The following is a 16566-nucleotide window of genomic DNA, read 5'->3' on the forward strand; positions in this document are numbered from 1 at the left end:
TGCTAAGAGTAGACTTCTTAAAAATTTGAACACTGGGGGTGGGTGCATTTGTTTTACAGTTAGTCTATGCAGATGTGACATTATAGTTTTTAACTTCATTTAAAAAAACCAAAACATCTTCCATTGAACACCAGTAAATGGACCCATGAGGATTAATTTTCCTCACTGGCCTTTTTTTGTGATGTTGGAAAGAATTTTCAACTGTCTTAAGCCTTCCTGTGAAAAAAATGCTGAAGCATAATGTGCTCCGATGTGTCACAGGATGAAAGTGCAGTTTTTTTGCATATGAATTCATATTTTCTGAATTCTCATATGAATCCCACCCTCGTTTGTTTTTTTTTTTTCAGTCAAGCAGGAGATGGATAGGAAGGGAGGTAGTTATAATGCGTATAGATATTCTCTAGGTAAAAGTTTTGATCCAGTAAATAATTCAAAACGTGTGTTCTTTAGTATGCAAAGCAGATCTCAACCTGAAGTTGAAAATGCTCCAGTGAATTTTATGGAAGAAGGTGTTTTCATATTTAGTACTGATTTTTAGTGAAAGTATTTAGATAAACTTCTGTGATTTTTTTTTTTTTTTTTTTTTTTTTTTTTTTTTTTTTTTTTGTTGTTGTTGTTTTGTGTGACTTGTAGAAGCTGACTGGAAAACAGACTAATCTTAGTTTTCTACGTTGAAAAACTAAAAAGGGCTCACCTGTAATACTCTTTTTTCCCTATTATTTTCTGTTTATTTTGTTTGTAAACTACGTTTTTCTTTTAGGTATGGAAATTGTTTGCCACTTTTGTAAGCGAAACTCTTTACCTCAATATCAAGCCACAATGCCTGATGGAAAACTGTACAACTTTTGCAGTTCCAGTTGTGTAGCTAAATTTCAGGTTAGCTGTTGTGTTAAATCTTTTCCTCCCTAAATATTTGTGTGCCTGTGTTTGTGTTAAGTATTTGAATATTAAACTAACTTGCTTGTGTATACATGCTTGAGAGTTACAATTAACATAGCAGGTGTTCCTGGCTCATAACAATTTCTTTGATCAAAGTGCTGTTTCATAACAATAACACTAGCTGCTGTCTTAAACTTATAAAATTGGATAATAATAACCAATTTATGCTTTATATTGTTAGAAAACACAAATCTGTATCACTACTCATTTTTACCACCTTAGCCTCATGGATGTGAGCCTTGCTGTTTTGCATTGAAGATCAACAAATCTGGCCTCTTTTGTACTAAACACAGTAACAAAATTCTCATTGAATGTAGAGCTAACAAAGGTCTGCCATGGAGAAAGGTGACTCCTTCTGAAATAAAAGGTTAGATCCTCAGCCATTTCATTTATGGACAAAACTAGCTGTTTAAATTGTGGCTAGAAACTGGGGGATTGCAAGGCTAATGACATGCACTCTGAATGAGGCTGCTCTGCTTGTTGTCATAATTTCAGTATGAATCAAGGTTAAAGTGTAAGTGAAATGCGTTACAACCATTAATCTCTTGGTGATCAAAGGATATTTTAAAAGAATATGTTTCAATTTTTGTATGTAAAAGCATTTTTCCCAGATTTATGCAGGATAATTGATAATTGCTTCCTCATGTGTTGTTGAAGAGTTACACCTACACAGAGTTTTCTCATTTGTCATTTGCTGTTTTCTGTCACCTGGACAGCAAATTGGTCTTTTAATTGCTTCTTTAATATACCCTGGGTAGGACCTCTATCATGTAGCCATGTTCTGTGTTTCCATCATAACCAATTTGGTAGGTCTCTGTCAATGGAACTGATTAATATAATACCTGTGTATAGTTAGTATATAAAGACAGACTGTAATACTTATTGCAAACTCATTTAACATCTATTTTATTGTACATGATTTTACAATCAGTTGCATCCCAAGAGCTCTCGGAACAAATACAGCCAGGGAACGATGAATTCAACCTGGGCCTTTTTGGATTTGCACATAAGTGACCATTAAGCAACATTATTGAATAGAACTGCTAGATCATTTAATGCTGGCTATGGGTTTGTGGTCATACTGAATCCTTGTGCTCATGCTTCTATTGCAGTCTCACTGCTGCACGTAGATCTCCTGTCAGGGTTGTAGTGGAGTTGAATTGAAGCAGCCTTGCAGTCCGTGAGCTCTCAGTAAAGACCAAGAATGTGACAATCTACCGGTTGTCACTTGCTTACAGTTAGTTTGCTCAACCAGCACTGTTGCATTTTAACTTTTGATAGCTTTCGTATAGTCACTCTGTAGAAGAATAAAATGTATTCACCATAAGGCTAGAGCTGAATGTATAAGAACAGCTTCTTTATTCTCTTCATTTAGTATTTAGGTGGAAAGGATGGTATACCTCAATGTGAGCACTGAAATGTTAGTGCTCCCTTGAGGCTTCTCTTGTACCTAAGTGACATCTAAGGTATTGAACCTAAATGGAAAGAATGGTCAATTTACTATGGTGCTCCATATTTTTCCGTGTTAATGGTGATAACTCCTGTTTTAGTTTTCTGGATTCATAATCATCCCCTTTTCCTGCTTTGCCTGCTCTTCCTAGACTTTTTTCTTTAAGGATTATCCTTCACAAAACAGAATAATTGCTATCTCAGGCCTGTGTTTCTTCCCTTCTGCAAGTGTTTTAGTCTTTTTGGTTTACAAATGGGTAAGTTTGTTTTACAGAACTTCAGGATTGATTATAATTGCGTCTTACAAATAACCTTTTGTTTCTAGCTAGTTGTTCTTTTAATGGATTGAAATATTGGAAAGATTCAGCTGAGCTGCATGTTGTACAGTTTATGTCCATATCTACATTCTCCTTTGAGCAGCCTGTAAGAGCATTTGATAATGTAAGAAAGAGAGTAAAAGAGAGGTAACAGCCTGCTTATTGTGTGTTTTTGTTTGGTAGTTGGTGGTAGAACAGTGGGACTGAATCTTGTCTTCCACACTCTGTCTTGGAGGATGTTAATGCAGAGTTAAAGACAGAACTCTTCCCAAGGTGTATTGTTCTAAATCAGTATTGATACTGGTACTTCTACTGGGTCCATTGAAGATCTTGCTGTTAAGGGAAAAATAAACTACTGATTATTTATTGTGAACGTGGGGGCAGTAACACAAGTGTCTTCCCAAAGTTAGCAGCTGTGTAAGTGTCTGACAGTACAAGCTATCTAGCAAAACACAAGTCTGTGCAAAATTTGTGCTCAAGCTTTAATTGGTTTGGGATTTACTTCCAATTTATGGATGTATCTGGAGAATTGTAGGACCAGTATGGGTAAGAATTACAAGTATGGTGGTTTTTAGCAGGATACTCTCTCTGGTTATTCACTAATGCTGTTCTTTTTCACCATTGTGATGGTGCCTGGAAGTGTTCTTGGCTGTATATGCTGCATCTCTCTTGTACACATGTGTCTGCACACAAATACACTTCTAAATTTGGTAATAATAAAAATATGCCTTCCATGCCCAGGGTGGAAGGTCTGTGTGTGCATGAGTGCAAGGGAAAAGTTTGTTTCCTTCCCTATTTAATTTAGTTCCCTTGATTTTGCTTGTGGACCAGTCCTAGTGAATGACAACATGTAGAAGATTCCTCATTAGTGCTTCTCTCATGCGCATTAAGAACAGCTTGATTCTTTCCAAGGTTTGGGGTTTTTTTCTCAGCTGGAAAAAACACCTAACCTCAGTCTGCTGCCTACTAGCTCTTCCACATGTACACTTCTGTACAGAAATGTTTTCACAATTTGATTTCATGTTGCTGTGAGCAAGGATAACCCTCTGTCACATATGCTGCTATGGCCAGAAGCTGTGCTGCTGTGGTGGTCTTCTCAGAAGATCCTGGGCTGTGCCTGCCTAGTGTTCATTATTAAACTGGCACCTTAGAGCAGTTTGAGCTGGTTGCACTGAAGGCTGAAAAGGGCTTTTCAATGTGTTTTTGTGCTTTGCTTGCACTGCCCATGCTCTTGTTATTCAGGACAGGCTCTCTAAAGAACAAACATAGGTACATGACTTCAAAGATATCTTTGATACAACACAACATAGATAAAACTTTGTGTTCAGGGTGACTGGTGAGAGATTTTAATGAATTTATGATCTTTCTTTCTTTTATTACTCTTTGTGTGTAATTATGCTCCCAAATAATTCCTAAATGTACTTTAAGTACCTTGTAAGTTAGAAGCAAAGCAAGATGGTGAAAATACTAAATGTCATCTTGGCTCAAAATATTATGCAGAAGCAGTCCTTAATTGTAAGCAGAATAACTGGAACTTTAAAGAGGCATACAAAATAATGTTGTGGTTACCTTGATCTAAAAACCATCTTCTGCTTGGTTTAGAACTTTGAGTAATATGAATTCACTTCTTTACAGATTTTTCTGGAAAAATATTTAATTAACTAGAGGAGCATATGATGGAAAACATTGCTTTTGGGTTTTTTTAGAAGTAATAATACCTAATAGCTTAGATTTGTTTAATCTATAGTTATGTGTAAGTTTCCCTTAAAACAAATTCTAATTTTAAATAGTCTTAATCTTTGTTGTTCTCACTTCTGTAGCTTTTTGTTATTTTTCAATTACCATCCTCCTAGACTTTGTGAGTCTGAATTTCTACCCCAGTAAACATTAATGGAAAGGAATAAAAGAAGGTAATTATGGCATAGCTCAGAAAACAAAGAAAAACTATGTTTTACATTTAACTTACAGCCCTTACAATAGGGTGTTTGGGTTCCATATTTAAAGGTAACTACAGATGTGAAAGATAAGGATTGCTTTTCATTTGATGACCACTATTTCAAGAAATACATTATTTCATCTTCATTCCTCTGTCTTCAATGTTTCTGTGCAATTTGCCACATCTGCTAGTTCTTTACATCTCCTTCATTCCTGAACTGGAGGTGCTGGGTATTCTTGAGTTATTTTCATTTTCAATGAGAGCTTCTAGGGCTTCCGTAAAGCACGCACCAGCATGTGTTGAGCATGATGTTTGCTCTGTGAAGACACCTGCAAACGCAAAAGTGCACAGGTTGGACCTTGCAGTTAAAAATGCCTTTGTTGCTCTCATGTTTGTGCAAGTCTTCAGCTATTTAGAGCAGCCAAAGTGAAGCAAACCTTGCTCAGTCACAGGGATATAATGGGAGAAATATGATAATACTGTCTGTAGGCATCAGAAAAAAAGTTGTTGTAGAAGTTATCTATATAAAATTGTTATAGGCTGATGGGCCATTGAGGTAAAGGTGTAATCTTTCTGCTGCCTGGCATTTGGTTCTCAAGTCCTGCCTGTGATTGGGAAATATGCATGACTACTTAATGTTGGCAAACTCTTGATGCAGAATTAATGCATCTGCATGAAATGATACTGTTTGCACTGCCAGCTAGAACTCAGCAGTACCAGCCCACATAGATCAGGGTTTATATCAGTAATAAGTCTCAACATAGTTTTAAATTTATTTTTTAGTGTGGGTGAACCCGTACTAACATGAGAGTCTGAAGAAAAGTATCCTATAAAAGAAATGTTTTGAATTTTCACTGTTATACAGTGGAGAGGTAGTAACAAATCTGTCTGAAGAGAATTTGTCTTTAAATATATTTGTTTTGTTGCAAATAGTGTGGGAAAGTTTATTGAAAAGACAGATGTGAGAAATTTGTCCTGGTTTCTTCAAGTGTCTGTGATTACTGCTGGTTCAGATTTTTGTCTTGAGCATCACATCTATAATACACCAATAGTTCTTGCTTAATCAGGGAATTTGCAAAACCACTCAATTCTGTTGGCACATATAAGACACTGAAAGATACAGGTACTGTATAATTGAGTCATCTACTGATTGCCACAGAAATGCACTAAAGAAATTTCTCAGTTACAGAATTAAATTCTCATACCTACATATGCAATCTATTGTATTTTTCTCAGTTTTAAACCCCTGGAATGTTTTGGGGCTGGCTGTGTCAATAACTGCATCTTCCTGCCATGGGATTGAGGCTACTTAGGACTGTTAGGTAGTTTTTGCTTAATCTGAGTAGATGTGAGGTTTCTCACTGAAAGCCTTTTACTTCAGTAGTTGTATTTTCAAGTGGTATGCTTACATAAGATGTTGATAATCTGCCTTGGTGAGGTTTGGCTTTGAAAACATTTGTTTGTTGGTCTTCATCTCTCTGTCACCAAAGTAGTACAAGCTGTGAAATGTATTTATCTGAAAATATGTTTTGTGATTAACAAAAGCATTCTGTTTGGGGATTTTTTTTTTTATTTTTACAAAAAATGTGTTAACCCTTAAATAAAAGGTATAAGAAAGGTAAGGTAAAAAAAATGACTTAAAGTAATTATGGTAGAAGTAAGGGTAAAGATTCAAAATTGAAAAACCTGAGATGACAGGGAAAAGGAATTAAGGTAAAGAACCAGCCTCCTGTGCTTTTGCCAGAAATGTTCTTAAATTTATAAATAAACTCCTGAATTCTAAAATATTGTAAGCTTAAATGAAAAAAACTCACATTTTAAAAGTAACTTTGTCTTTTTAGTGATGTATATAAATATATATTTATGTTTTTCAGACGCTCAGTGTTCAGTCTTCAACAAATGGTCAGTTCGTCTCTCCCAGTGATATTCAGTTGAAATGTAATTATTGCAAAAGTTCTTTCTGTTCAAAACCAGAAGTACTGGAATGGGAGGTAAGGGATGTTGATGTTGTTCTTAGAATGATGATGTGTTTAAAAGTTTAAACTTAGGACTTTAATATGGTTTTGCTAACTATTTTATAAAGTATTGGAGTTTCTTTTAAAAAGCTCAGTTAAAATCTACCTGGTTCTGTAGAATATAATTTAATTTCAGTATGGATCAAAGCAGAAGTCTTTTTTCATAAATAGTATGAAAAAACTATATGTGGAATTTTAAAAAATGTATTTTCTCAGACCAGCTGAAGTCTGCAATCTGCTTTCATCTTCCGTTATTGTACATAAGATAGACCATTATTACACTTCTTTATGAACTGAGAGAAGAGGATATGCTGAGATTGAGTGGCATATTTTCTGTTCAGTGTTTTCATGTGAAATTATTAGTATTTGTAGCACTGTCAGCTTAATTGGGATTTGTAAATTTTTAGCATTAGAAATCATACTCTTAATTATGTGTTCACACTTGACTTTGTAAGTTGTTGTTATGGCTACTATTATTTCAAGTTGCACTAGTTAGACCTTAAGATTTTATCCATTAACCTTATTCATGATGCTTTGCAACTTTGCATTTAGAACAAAGTGTATCAGTTCTGCAGCAGAGCATGTTCTGATGATTATAAGAAACTGCACTGCATAGTTACATACTGTGAATACTGTCAGGAAGAGAAAACGCTCCACGAAACAGTGAATTTCTCTGGTATCAAAAGACCCTTTTGCAGTGAAGGTATGTATGTTTTTGTTGTTTTCCTGAGGTATTGGTTGTTGTTCTGCTGCAGTTTACTTACTTTGTTTATATGTTAAAATTCAAGGTAACAACTCATTCTGTTGTACTTGAGGCTAAACCAGAAGTCTCTTCATTACTATTATTGAAGTGATTGTACCTGTTATTGTTAATGCAGGTACTTTTTAATTTATCTGAGCTGCCTTTAGAGCTTTTCACCACTTATTCCAGGTTAAGGATAACACTCTTAAGTGTGTGTGTGCATATATACCTACACATTTATGCACATTGCATACATACATATGCACAAAAAACTATACATTATTTTTTTTTAAAATGTATGCAGTAGTGCATGTACAACATTAACTGCACTGATGAACACCAAGCTTTCTCTTTGATTAGCATTTTCTAAATAAGTTCAACAGTAGAAGTTCTATGTTGGCTTAGAATGGTTATTTAAGCAGTAACTTGAATGATGCCTGTTACTGTGTGTTGATTACTGTCACTACAATTTACTTGACTAATTACTTGAATTTTCAATCAGAAGACAAACTAAAAGGGAATTCCATGGCCCTAGAATTCTTTTAAGGTGCATTAAAGCATGGTTTTAATAGAAATAGTAAAATAGGTTTTTAACAAGGACCTATCCTTTCCACTTCTGGTGAGCTCTCCTTTGATACTGGTATTTAATCATGATCTTAGAAGTTTAACTACGAGTTTGGATGACCTATTATTCACAAATATGGTGAATATTTTTTTGTTTAGTTAATAACAACAACACTTCCAATGTCATTTGATAAGAGCTGTGGAAGATACCTGCTTTCAGGCGGATTAAATAGTAGCTGTGGGAGTTATAGGAGGATCCTGTTAAGCTGGAGAGGGTTGGAATGCAGGGCTGAAGGCAGTCTTCCCTCCATGTCATTCCCATACAGCTTCAGGACTCTGCAGTCTTTTGTTTCTGAAGAATGGAGTGTGGTATTGTGGACTGGAAAGCGATAGCTGGAGAGTAAAAACAGACAAATGAAGGCCCAGCCTTGCAATGTTCAGTGCATTGCTCAGCAACCACTAGCTAGGAATTGTTTCTGTGAATGAAACAATTCCACAGAGTACATTCAAACAAGAGCAAGATACGTTTCTGGAGATTAAAATCTATGCTTCTATTACTGTGAATATTTATGACTCCCGCATTTTAAAGCTGGATGGCTGTCACAGTGAAATGAGTAGGGTTCATAATGCCACCTATGCTATTACTACTTCTCTGTGAGGAGGCTTGAAGTAAGTGAGGACTTGTGTTTCTTATTGGAAAATTTGAGGAAGAAAATAAATAAAAACAGTCTCTCTCCTGTTTAGATACTAAGTGTGGGGGGCAATCCGTTGCCAGATGTCTTGGTGTGGGTCTTGAGTTTGCAGGTGCTGGACTGCCGGCACAAGAGCAAATACTACATTTATGAGGGTGAACTTGCAGAATGTTACCATAAAGACAAATTTTATCAGCTTCCTGTGATGATCTGAACAGCTGAGTAATAGAGAGAGGATAATCAAAAGCACCATTAAGTAGATCATAACTTGAATAAATACAGTGTATACCTGCCAGCTGTAGCTGACGTCTACTTTGTGATGCATATGACAAAGAGCTGCGTGTGTTCCTCTCACAAATAAACCAGTGACCTGGGCAGAAATTCTGAAGGAACCCTAGACCATTTATTTTGAAGGAAAACCATCAATTGCCATTAATGGCTGCAGAAATAGTGCAATCCAAGAAGGAATGGTGCTTAGATCTGAGATAGGAAGGACAGGGCCAGGACTTGTGGTGGACTTTTGGAGGTCAACAAATAGGAATTCCATCATCAGATGTGATAGATTTCTCTTGCCCCTTTCCCAGGCACCTAAACATCACTGGTTTGTCCTAATTTCAAAGCATTTTATCAGATATATGTCCAGCTGTTTGTGAAATAACAAAACCAGTACAAGTACCAAATACTTTCTGATTGTGGAGGCCATCCTGGTTTTGATATTGCAGATTGTTCAAGGAACCTCACCAACATAGATTATTTTTTTGAGCATGCAATTATTCTTCATCAGAAGACAGTGTATCACAGTTTGAGAAGGAATAGCCAGAGGTACTCAGTCACAAAAGTTGCTGGCATTTTTGGAAGAAATTGAACCCTCAAGAGGAAATGTGAGGAATTTTCAGGGAAGTGTTTATAAAAGGCTCCTAGATAAAATCAGAAATTAAACACATGTTGAATTTTCTGCAAGTGTACTTACTTGTTCATCTTTGTGCAAACTGATGGGCAATCATATATAAGATCAACCACAAATATCTCCTGACTGCTTACAGCTGCCCAGCTGGAGTACTGAAGATGTCGTCATTGCTCCCATTCTTCATACCTGAGGGTTTTTTTCACACATATATATTTACACACAAACCCTGGCACCCACATTAAAGTCTCTTGGATCAGTATTTGTGTGTGGTTTTATTCCAGCTCTGTTTCTTTATATGTTTCTCTTGAGACACTTCAAAATATGTGCAGGAAACCTCCATTATAATAAGGTGTGATTAGAACTGACCTAGATTTTGTGCTGAAGATGGTTATTAATTCTTTCATGGAATATAGGATGCTTTTTCTGGTTTTGTCCAAAAATTGGATGCTATGTGGAGAATGAACAACCTGAATGGAGTAGATGAAAGAGTTTAATCTGTTCCACTGGTGCTGAGGCTGTCCTGGTGTTTTGCCACTAGAATGCTGCATTCCAAAATGTCTGTGTCTAAATTAAATAAGATATGTATTATGTGTGCTAAAGTAAGAAGTAGCTTGTGGATTTTTATGTATGTGTAGTTGGTAGTTGCATGAGTGACAGTTGAGGATAGGCTGTACAAGTTTTTAATCCTGAGGATATCTTCAAATTACTGGGTTTGGCATATTTTGGGAGTGTTTTGGTGGTGGTGTTTTTTTTTTTTAGGGTTTTGTTTTTTTGGTGTTTTTTTTTTTGGTAATACATATTCCTTCTGAGTGTCGGGGAGAGCGAATCGGTCTTTGGCAATCCAGCAATGAAACTATTTTATGATGAGTATCACCATAATTTTATTTTATTTGTAGACTTATTTAATTCATCTTTCCAGTAGAACTAAGTGCTATGACTTAAACAACACAGGCTTAATAATTTTATAATGCAAATTTTAATAACATTGATTCATATCTGTTAGTCTTCTTCTAGGAGGGAGAAGGTCATTAAGCTGTTGGATTAACTCAGTTATCTGATGCTTGGGAATTCTTTTCAAATGGATAACACAGATAAAAGACAGCTGTCAAACTAGCAACTGTACTATCACCCTGATAGCCTGCTAGTAAATTTCTGGAAATTATGGTTTCTATAAATGAAACTCAGTGCAGACATTGAGTTTTCTCTGAAAACATCTCTGATGTTTCATCTAAGTAGAGATAATCTCTTAAAATACTGCAGATTCGACAAGTGGAAAAATAAATTTAGGAAATAAAGCAATTTTACCTTCTGATGGCGCAGAGGTCATGGTTGTGGCCATGACTGTTCAGGCCATGTCATCTGATTAAGTAGTCTGGTTTTAAATCTTTGAGCCACAGATGACTGTTCCAATCAAATTTTGTTACTGTAAAAGCTAAAATAATATATTTTTTTTGCTTATAGATATGAGTTAAGGTAAAAGGGACAGCATATTCAATTCTGACAAGTCACTTAGGAGGTATTTACAGAAGTACCAAGTGAAGGCTTTTGGCTATGCAGAAGGAAAGAAAAGTTCTGCACCTCCTAGACAAATGCACATAAAAAAAGCTGGACAATTGGTTCTTGTGGTATTCCACTTGTGGAAGAGTCTCAGTGTAGATGTAATTTCCAATTAGCCCTTTTTGGATGCATCTCTTCTGAAATTACTGGACAGTTTTAACTTGTTAACCTGGATTTTGATATTTCTGACAGTGTTCTTGTAGCTGAGAAGTGGAAGGGTATAACTATGCAGTGGAAGAGATTGTTTATCTTCCTTTCCCTTTGTGGAGGGAGAACACTGACAGTGTTCAAGTAATATAATTTAAAATTTCTGTACGTGTATTGAGTCTTAAAATTTTTGTTTTTCTTTGTGGAGAGATAATTTGTAACATGGTAAAGAATATCAGGTGAAATCCTGTGCATTGTTCGGCACCAGCAGTCCTTCTTAGATTTTCATTCTTCCATGTTAATTCCACTGTTGGGTCTTTTTTTAAAGAGGTTTGAGATAGTTCTTTGAGCAAAGACAGCATTGACTGGTGCAGATAAGGGGTGATGCAATTTAACCTGCTGAGATTATGAGCACAAGAAGAAGAAAGCCTATAAAGATGCTTCTTATTAACATGAAAGAATTATCAACCTGAAAAGATTTAAGAATAAGCAAAACATGAATATCTGGGTTGGAGTAGGAGGGAGGAGAATGGAAAGAGATAGTACCTAATATCAGGAAATAGTAGGATAAACTGAGGTTTTATGAAAGTTGGATTGAATAATAATAAAAAGTTCTTAAGCTGAAGACAAGGAACGAAGGGGGTATAGACAACTTCTCTTCACACAAAAGAGGGTAGGGTTTACTTTAAAAGTAATCCAAGCAGGACCCAGAATTTGGATACTTTACATCTGTTTTCCTAAAAATAATAACGTTTGTTATAAATCCAGAGACAGCAGGTGATAGCAGTGTGGGTATGGAAGAGATTTTGCATTCAAATCAGTATAGAGGGATATGGAGTAGAAAATCTGGAGGAAACATAGCTCCAGAAAACTTCCAAGACATAGCTTGTGATGCTAAAGGCCTGTTGTTATTCTTCTGTAGAACAGGTAACAATTGAAGTTATTACAAGATGAGAGAAAATCAAATTTTGCATGTTACTTGAAGGACAAAGGTAGTTTAGTAAGGACAGCATTTCAAAGGTAAAAAACCCAATTCTTTTAGGATGGAACAATTACTTCTTATAAAATATATTAGTCCCTGTGGTAAAAAGGTACTAGTGTTGAGGACTCAGAATTATTTCTGGTTCAGCATTCCTTTTTACACATCTACTTGATGTAGAAATGTACTGAACTTCCTATCATTCAGGTGAGTGCTGCTGGTAGAATAAGATCATGTTCTTAGTAGCTTACTTGCACTGAGTCTGCAGTCAGTGAAGTGAAGCAGGTTTTCTGCCATGGGCAACTCTGCAGGGCTGAACCTGGCAGTTCTTGGATCTGCCAAGACAAAGGAAGCTCTCTTAACCTGGAACTTCCCTGAGGTAAAGGTTTTGAGGAACTGCCAGGGTGTTGTCTTGTCAGCAATCTTCTCTTTTATGTGTTCAGATCATTTCTTTCTCTGCCATTTATGTGGGGAACCAAAATTCAGGGCTCTTAAGAGATAGGTTTTGTGTTGGGTTTTGCTTGGAAGTCAGAATTCTAATACCGTAATTAAGGATATGTTAAGTTAGCAAATACTCACCTAGTTGGTTTTTGTTTGCTTCAGATTTTGAGTTGGAGATACTTCTGAAAATGGTCCTTCGTGGTCTTTCTGAGACAGCCAGCTTGTGGGATGATGAACTTTATTAAAGACCATAATTAATGGCTGGTGTAGCTTGAGCCAGATAACCTGTACTTATAATTTCTTTCAAAGTAAGAGCTGTTTTCTCTCAGAGGCACTTTAAAACAGTAGAGGTTTTTATCTGAACACACTGTAATTTGTGGGTCTGGTGTTGTAGCAGAAATCTAGAGGAAGTTAGGATTTTACTCAGATCTCTTTGTTCAAAATGTTGGGACTGTCAGCTGTCTGTTTTAGGCAGTGCTTATACTCATGAACCCCAAGTCCCCAGAGGAGTTAGGCTGAACAACCCTTAGGATTTTAGTGTTGATATTAGAAAGAAAGGTCAGACATTCCGTGCTTTTTGTATTACTCATTCACAGTGTGCTGTAAATCAAAGCCAGCTTCATGGTCACATCTACAAGGCCAGCATGGGTGTTACTGTTATGTTGATTCAGGATTTCTCGTGTGCAAGAGAAGAAATTGTTTGAGCTTAGAATCTGTTTTGCCAAAGTCAAAATACCTTTTCATACAGTCTTACTCTTTCAATCAAAGATTTGTAATAAAAATGTATATACTGGACTGCAGACTACCAAGGACCTAAGAAAGGCATTTTGCTTTCTCTTTCTTTGAAATCACAAGATCTTGAAGCTAAACCAGTATTTCCTTGGCCCCATAGATTAAGTTATCTATTATAAACAAATAAAAGAGTTTCAGACAAATCTGTAAAATTTTGCTCATGATGTTGCAAAAGAAAGTCATCGTAAAAATTCTACTTTAGCAAGTTTCAGCATTGTAAGAATCTACTGTCAACATCCAAAGTTTTATAAAAACAGTTTTTTATCTTCTGTAGAGGCCTCCTTCCGCAAGAAGCCCTGCTGTCAGTGGTCTGTAAAAGAACACCATGTTTTCCAAGCATTTAGGTCTTAAGGGCTGGAATTTTTGACTTTTTGCTTCCCCTTACTTAACGTTAATTGATCATTTTCCATGAGGTGCAGAGATGTGGGAGATGTTTGACTGGAGAGTGGAAAATTTCTTACCTGGTAACTTTTTAAAATAAAATAGCAGCATCATCTTCAACTTTACTTCCTGTAGTTCAGCAGCCAAGGAAAAATGTCTATTTTTTCCATTCCTTTTCGTAAACTATTTAGCCAGGTGGACATAGGTTGCCTGATTGGTAATAGAGGAGTACTACTAGTCTAGTAGTAGTAGTTTTGAAAGGGTGATGCAGCATTGGGTGGCTTTTCGAAGAGACTGCTGAAGAGGAGGATACATTGTGGTGCTAAGATATCTCTGGAATTTTAAAGTGGAAAGAATATGATGCTCCATGCAATAATGAGAGATACAGCCAGCAGGAAAAAATACTGGCAAGAAATTTTGCTTTTAATTGGTACTTTTAACAAATAGCTTGCACACACTCTTATCTTTAGGATTATTTCCTTCAAAGCAATGGTATTTAAAGTCCAAATCAGTTGCACTCTAAGGATGGTTGCTGGATATGGCACTTTCCATCTGTGCTAGTAATTTTCTTTATTCTGTGTTGAAGAACTTAAAAGAGAAAACCCAAAGAACAAACAAAAAAATCACCCCAACAAATCTATTGTAAACCAAATTACCTACAGTGTCTTATTTGTACAATATTCTATAAATGTCTTATTTTGGCATTACTAGCAAATTTAATTTGTTAGCAAAGCTTGTTGCATTACAAGTTAAAATTCCTCAATAACCTTTTGTTTTTGGAAGATTCAGTCTGCTGCATCTGCCATTTGCATTCTTGTGCTTTTAGTGATTTAAAAATAGTATCTCAGTTTCACACATATTAATTCTGCCCTAATAGACAACAGCAGAAGTTTCATAATTGAAATTACTGAATACATTATAGTATTTTATATTCTGTCTGGCAGAGGAAGTACAGCATGTATCTTACATAGTGAGGTTCATAACTTATCAGAAGTACAGAAGTCTGCATCTGTTAGATTATATATATGTTCTAGCAGAGTGGGCACGTGGAAGACTTGAGTTTTCATCTTTGGTGGTGCTGTGATATTTGGTAGACAAAAACAGGTGCAGTGCCTTAGATTAAAGGTCTGTGTAAATGTTATCTTGTCCCTCCAGTGTTTGATATAGAGAGTTACTTCATCTTCTCATTCTGTTCTCCCCTGTAAAATTAGGACAATTACAGAGGTATACAGTATATGATTTAGGCATCAGCTGAATAGGCGTTGGATTTGAGGTCATTTAAATAAATATATTCTGAAAATAGCCTGCATAATAGCTACAGTATTCATCTTCTAACGCATTTAATATGGTAGAATGTCTTTCTAATTTGCTTGAGGGAGGATTAGATTATGGAAGAATATAGCTTAATTATATATAATTCTAGCTTAATTATTATAGAATAATAGTAATTATTGCAAACATAAAGTTGTGACTGCATAGTAAATGAAAAAACAAAACAAAAAACACCCCCACCCCCAAAAAAACTCCACCAGAAACCAAACCAACACAAAACAACAACCAACCAAAACCAAAATAACCAGCATCTCCACCCCATCCCCACGTGGAAAAAAAAAATTAAAATATTAATTGCATATAAACTCTTCACAAATTTCATGTGTAATTTCTTGTCATTGCATAACTCTCACCACTGACCATTGCTTGCTTTATTGTTACATTTTTAAGAAATCCCTCAGTTCTGAGGTCATCTTGTACATATTAGTGTTCTTAAATATTAATGAGTTATCTTAAGTGGTTTGTTGTATTAATATAAATAAAGGTAGTAATAAAATTAAGTTGATCCATGAAGATAGGTATTTCTTTAGTAGATAGTGTTGTCTGGTTCTCTAGCATTTTGAGGATGTGTAACCGAGCAATGTAACTCCAAGTCAATGCTTTTGCATGGGTCTATATTAAAAGAAAATTATGTATTTTTTTTTTCCTGACTGTTTATTCAGGCTTTTGATAAAAAAATATTCAGCATAGGGTTTTGAAAAAGTTGCAGATGTCACAGGAAACCATAAAATGTGTAGGGAAGGTATTTGGGTAAAAATGTCTTGAAATATAATCTTACTGTGCAACCTGAATTTGTCTGAAGCCCCAGTTGTTAGCTGTTGTTGTATTGATTTAATTTTCAATATTTAACTCTTAACTGTGATATCTCTCTGTAAAAGTTACTTTGTTCCTAATGTTTAAAATCTGTTTCCAGGCTGCAAGCTGCTATATAAACAAGACTTTGCAAGACGGTTAGGACTGAGATGTGTTACTTGTAATTACTGCTCACAGCTGTGCAAAAAGGGAGCAACTAAGGAACTTGATGGTGTAGTGAGAGATTTCTGCAGTGAAGAGTGCTGTAAAAAATTTCAGGACTGGTACTACAAGGCAAGTAACTCAGAATTTTTGACGAGAGCTCCACAATTAAAAAAACCAAAAACGCACATGTGAGGATATCTCAAGAACTGTGCAGCAAATATGGCTTACTTCAGCAAAGCATTTGCTATAGAATAAGCAAATGTATTAATTTCATCATTTCAGTTTTTGTAGATCTTAGAGCAGCATTTCTATAATCTGATTTTATTAATTCATTTGGCACGGAAGTCTTGAGTTACAGAAAACAAAAAAATTAGTATGTATATTTGTTACTTTACAATTCCAGTTTTTTCTCAGTTAAT

The 16566-nt window shown here is 35.6% G+C and overlaps 1 protein-coding gene across 1 annotated transcript in view; it reads left to right on the plus strand.

The window, feature by feature from the left end:
• ZMYM2 (zinc finger MYM-type containing 2) overlaps positions 1-16566 on the plus strand; it is an 86819-nt gene that overhangs the window by 44280 nt on the left and 25973 nt on the right. The window contains exons 8-11 of the mRNA XM_053934166.1: positions 761-876; positions 6516-6632; positions 7209-7359; positions 16104-16276. Of these exons, the coding sequence (XP_053790141.1) occupies positions 761-876; positions 6516-6632; positions 7209-7359; positions 16104-16276 (557 nt within the window). The remainder of the gene's footprint in view (positions 1-760; positions 877-6515; positions 6633-7208; positions 7360-16103; positions 16277-16566) is intronic.

This window comes from Vidua chalybeata, chromosome 2 (assembly GCF_026979565.1).
Source record: "Vidua chalybeata isolate OUT-0048 chromosome 2, bVidCha1 merged haplotype, whole genome shotgun sequence".
NCBI classification, from domain to species: Eukaryota; Metazoa; Chordata; class Aves; order Passeriformes; family Viduidae; genus Vidua; species Vidua chalybeata.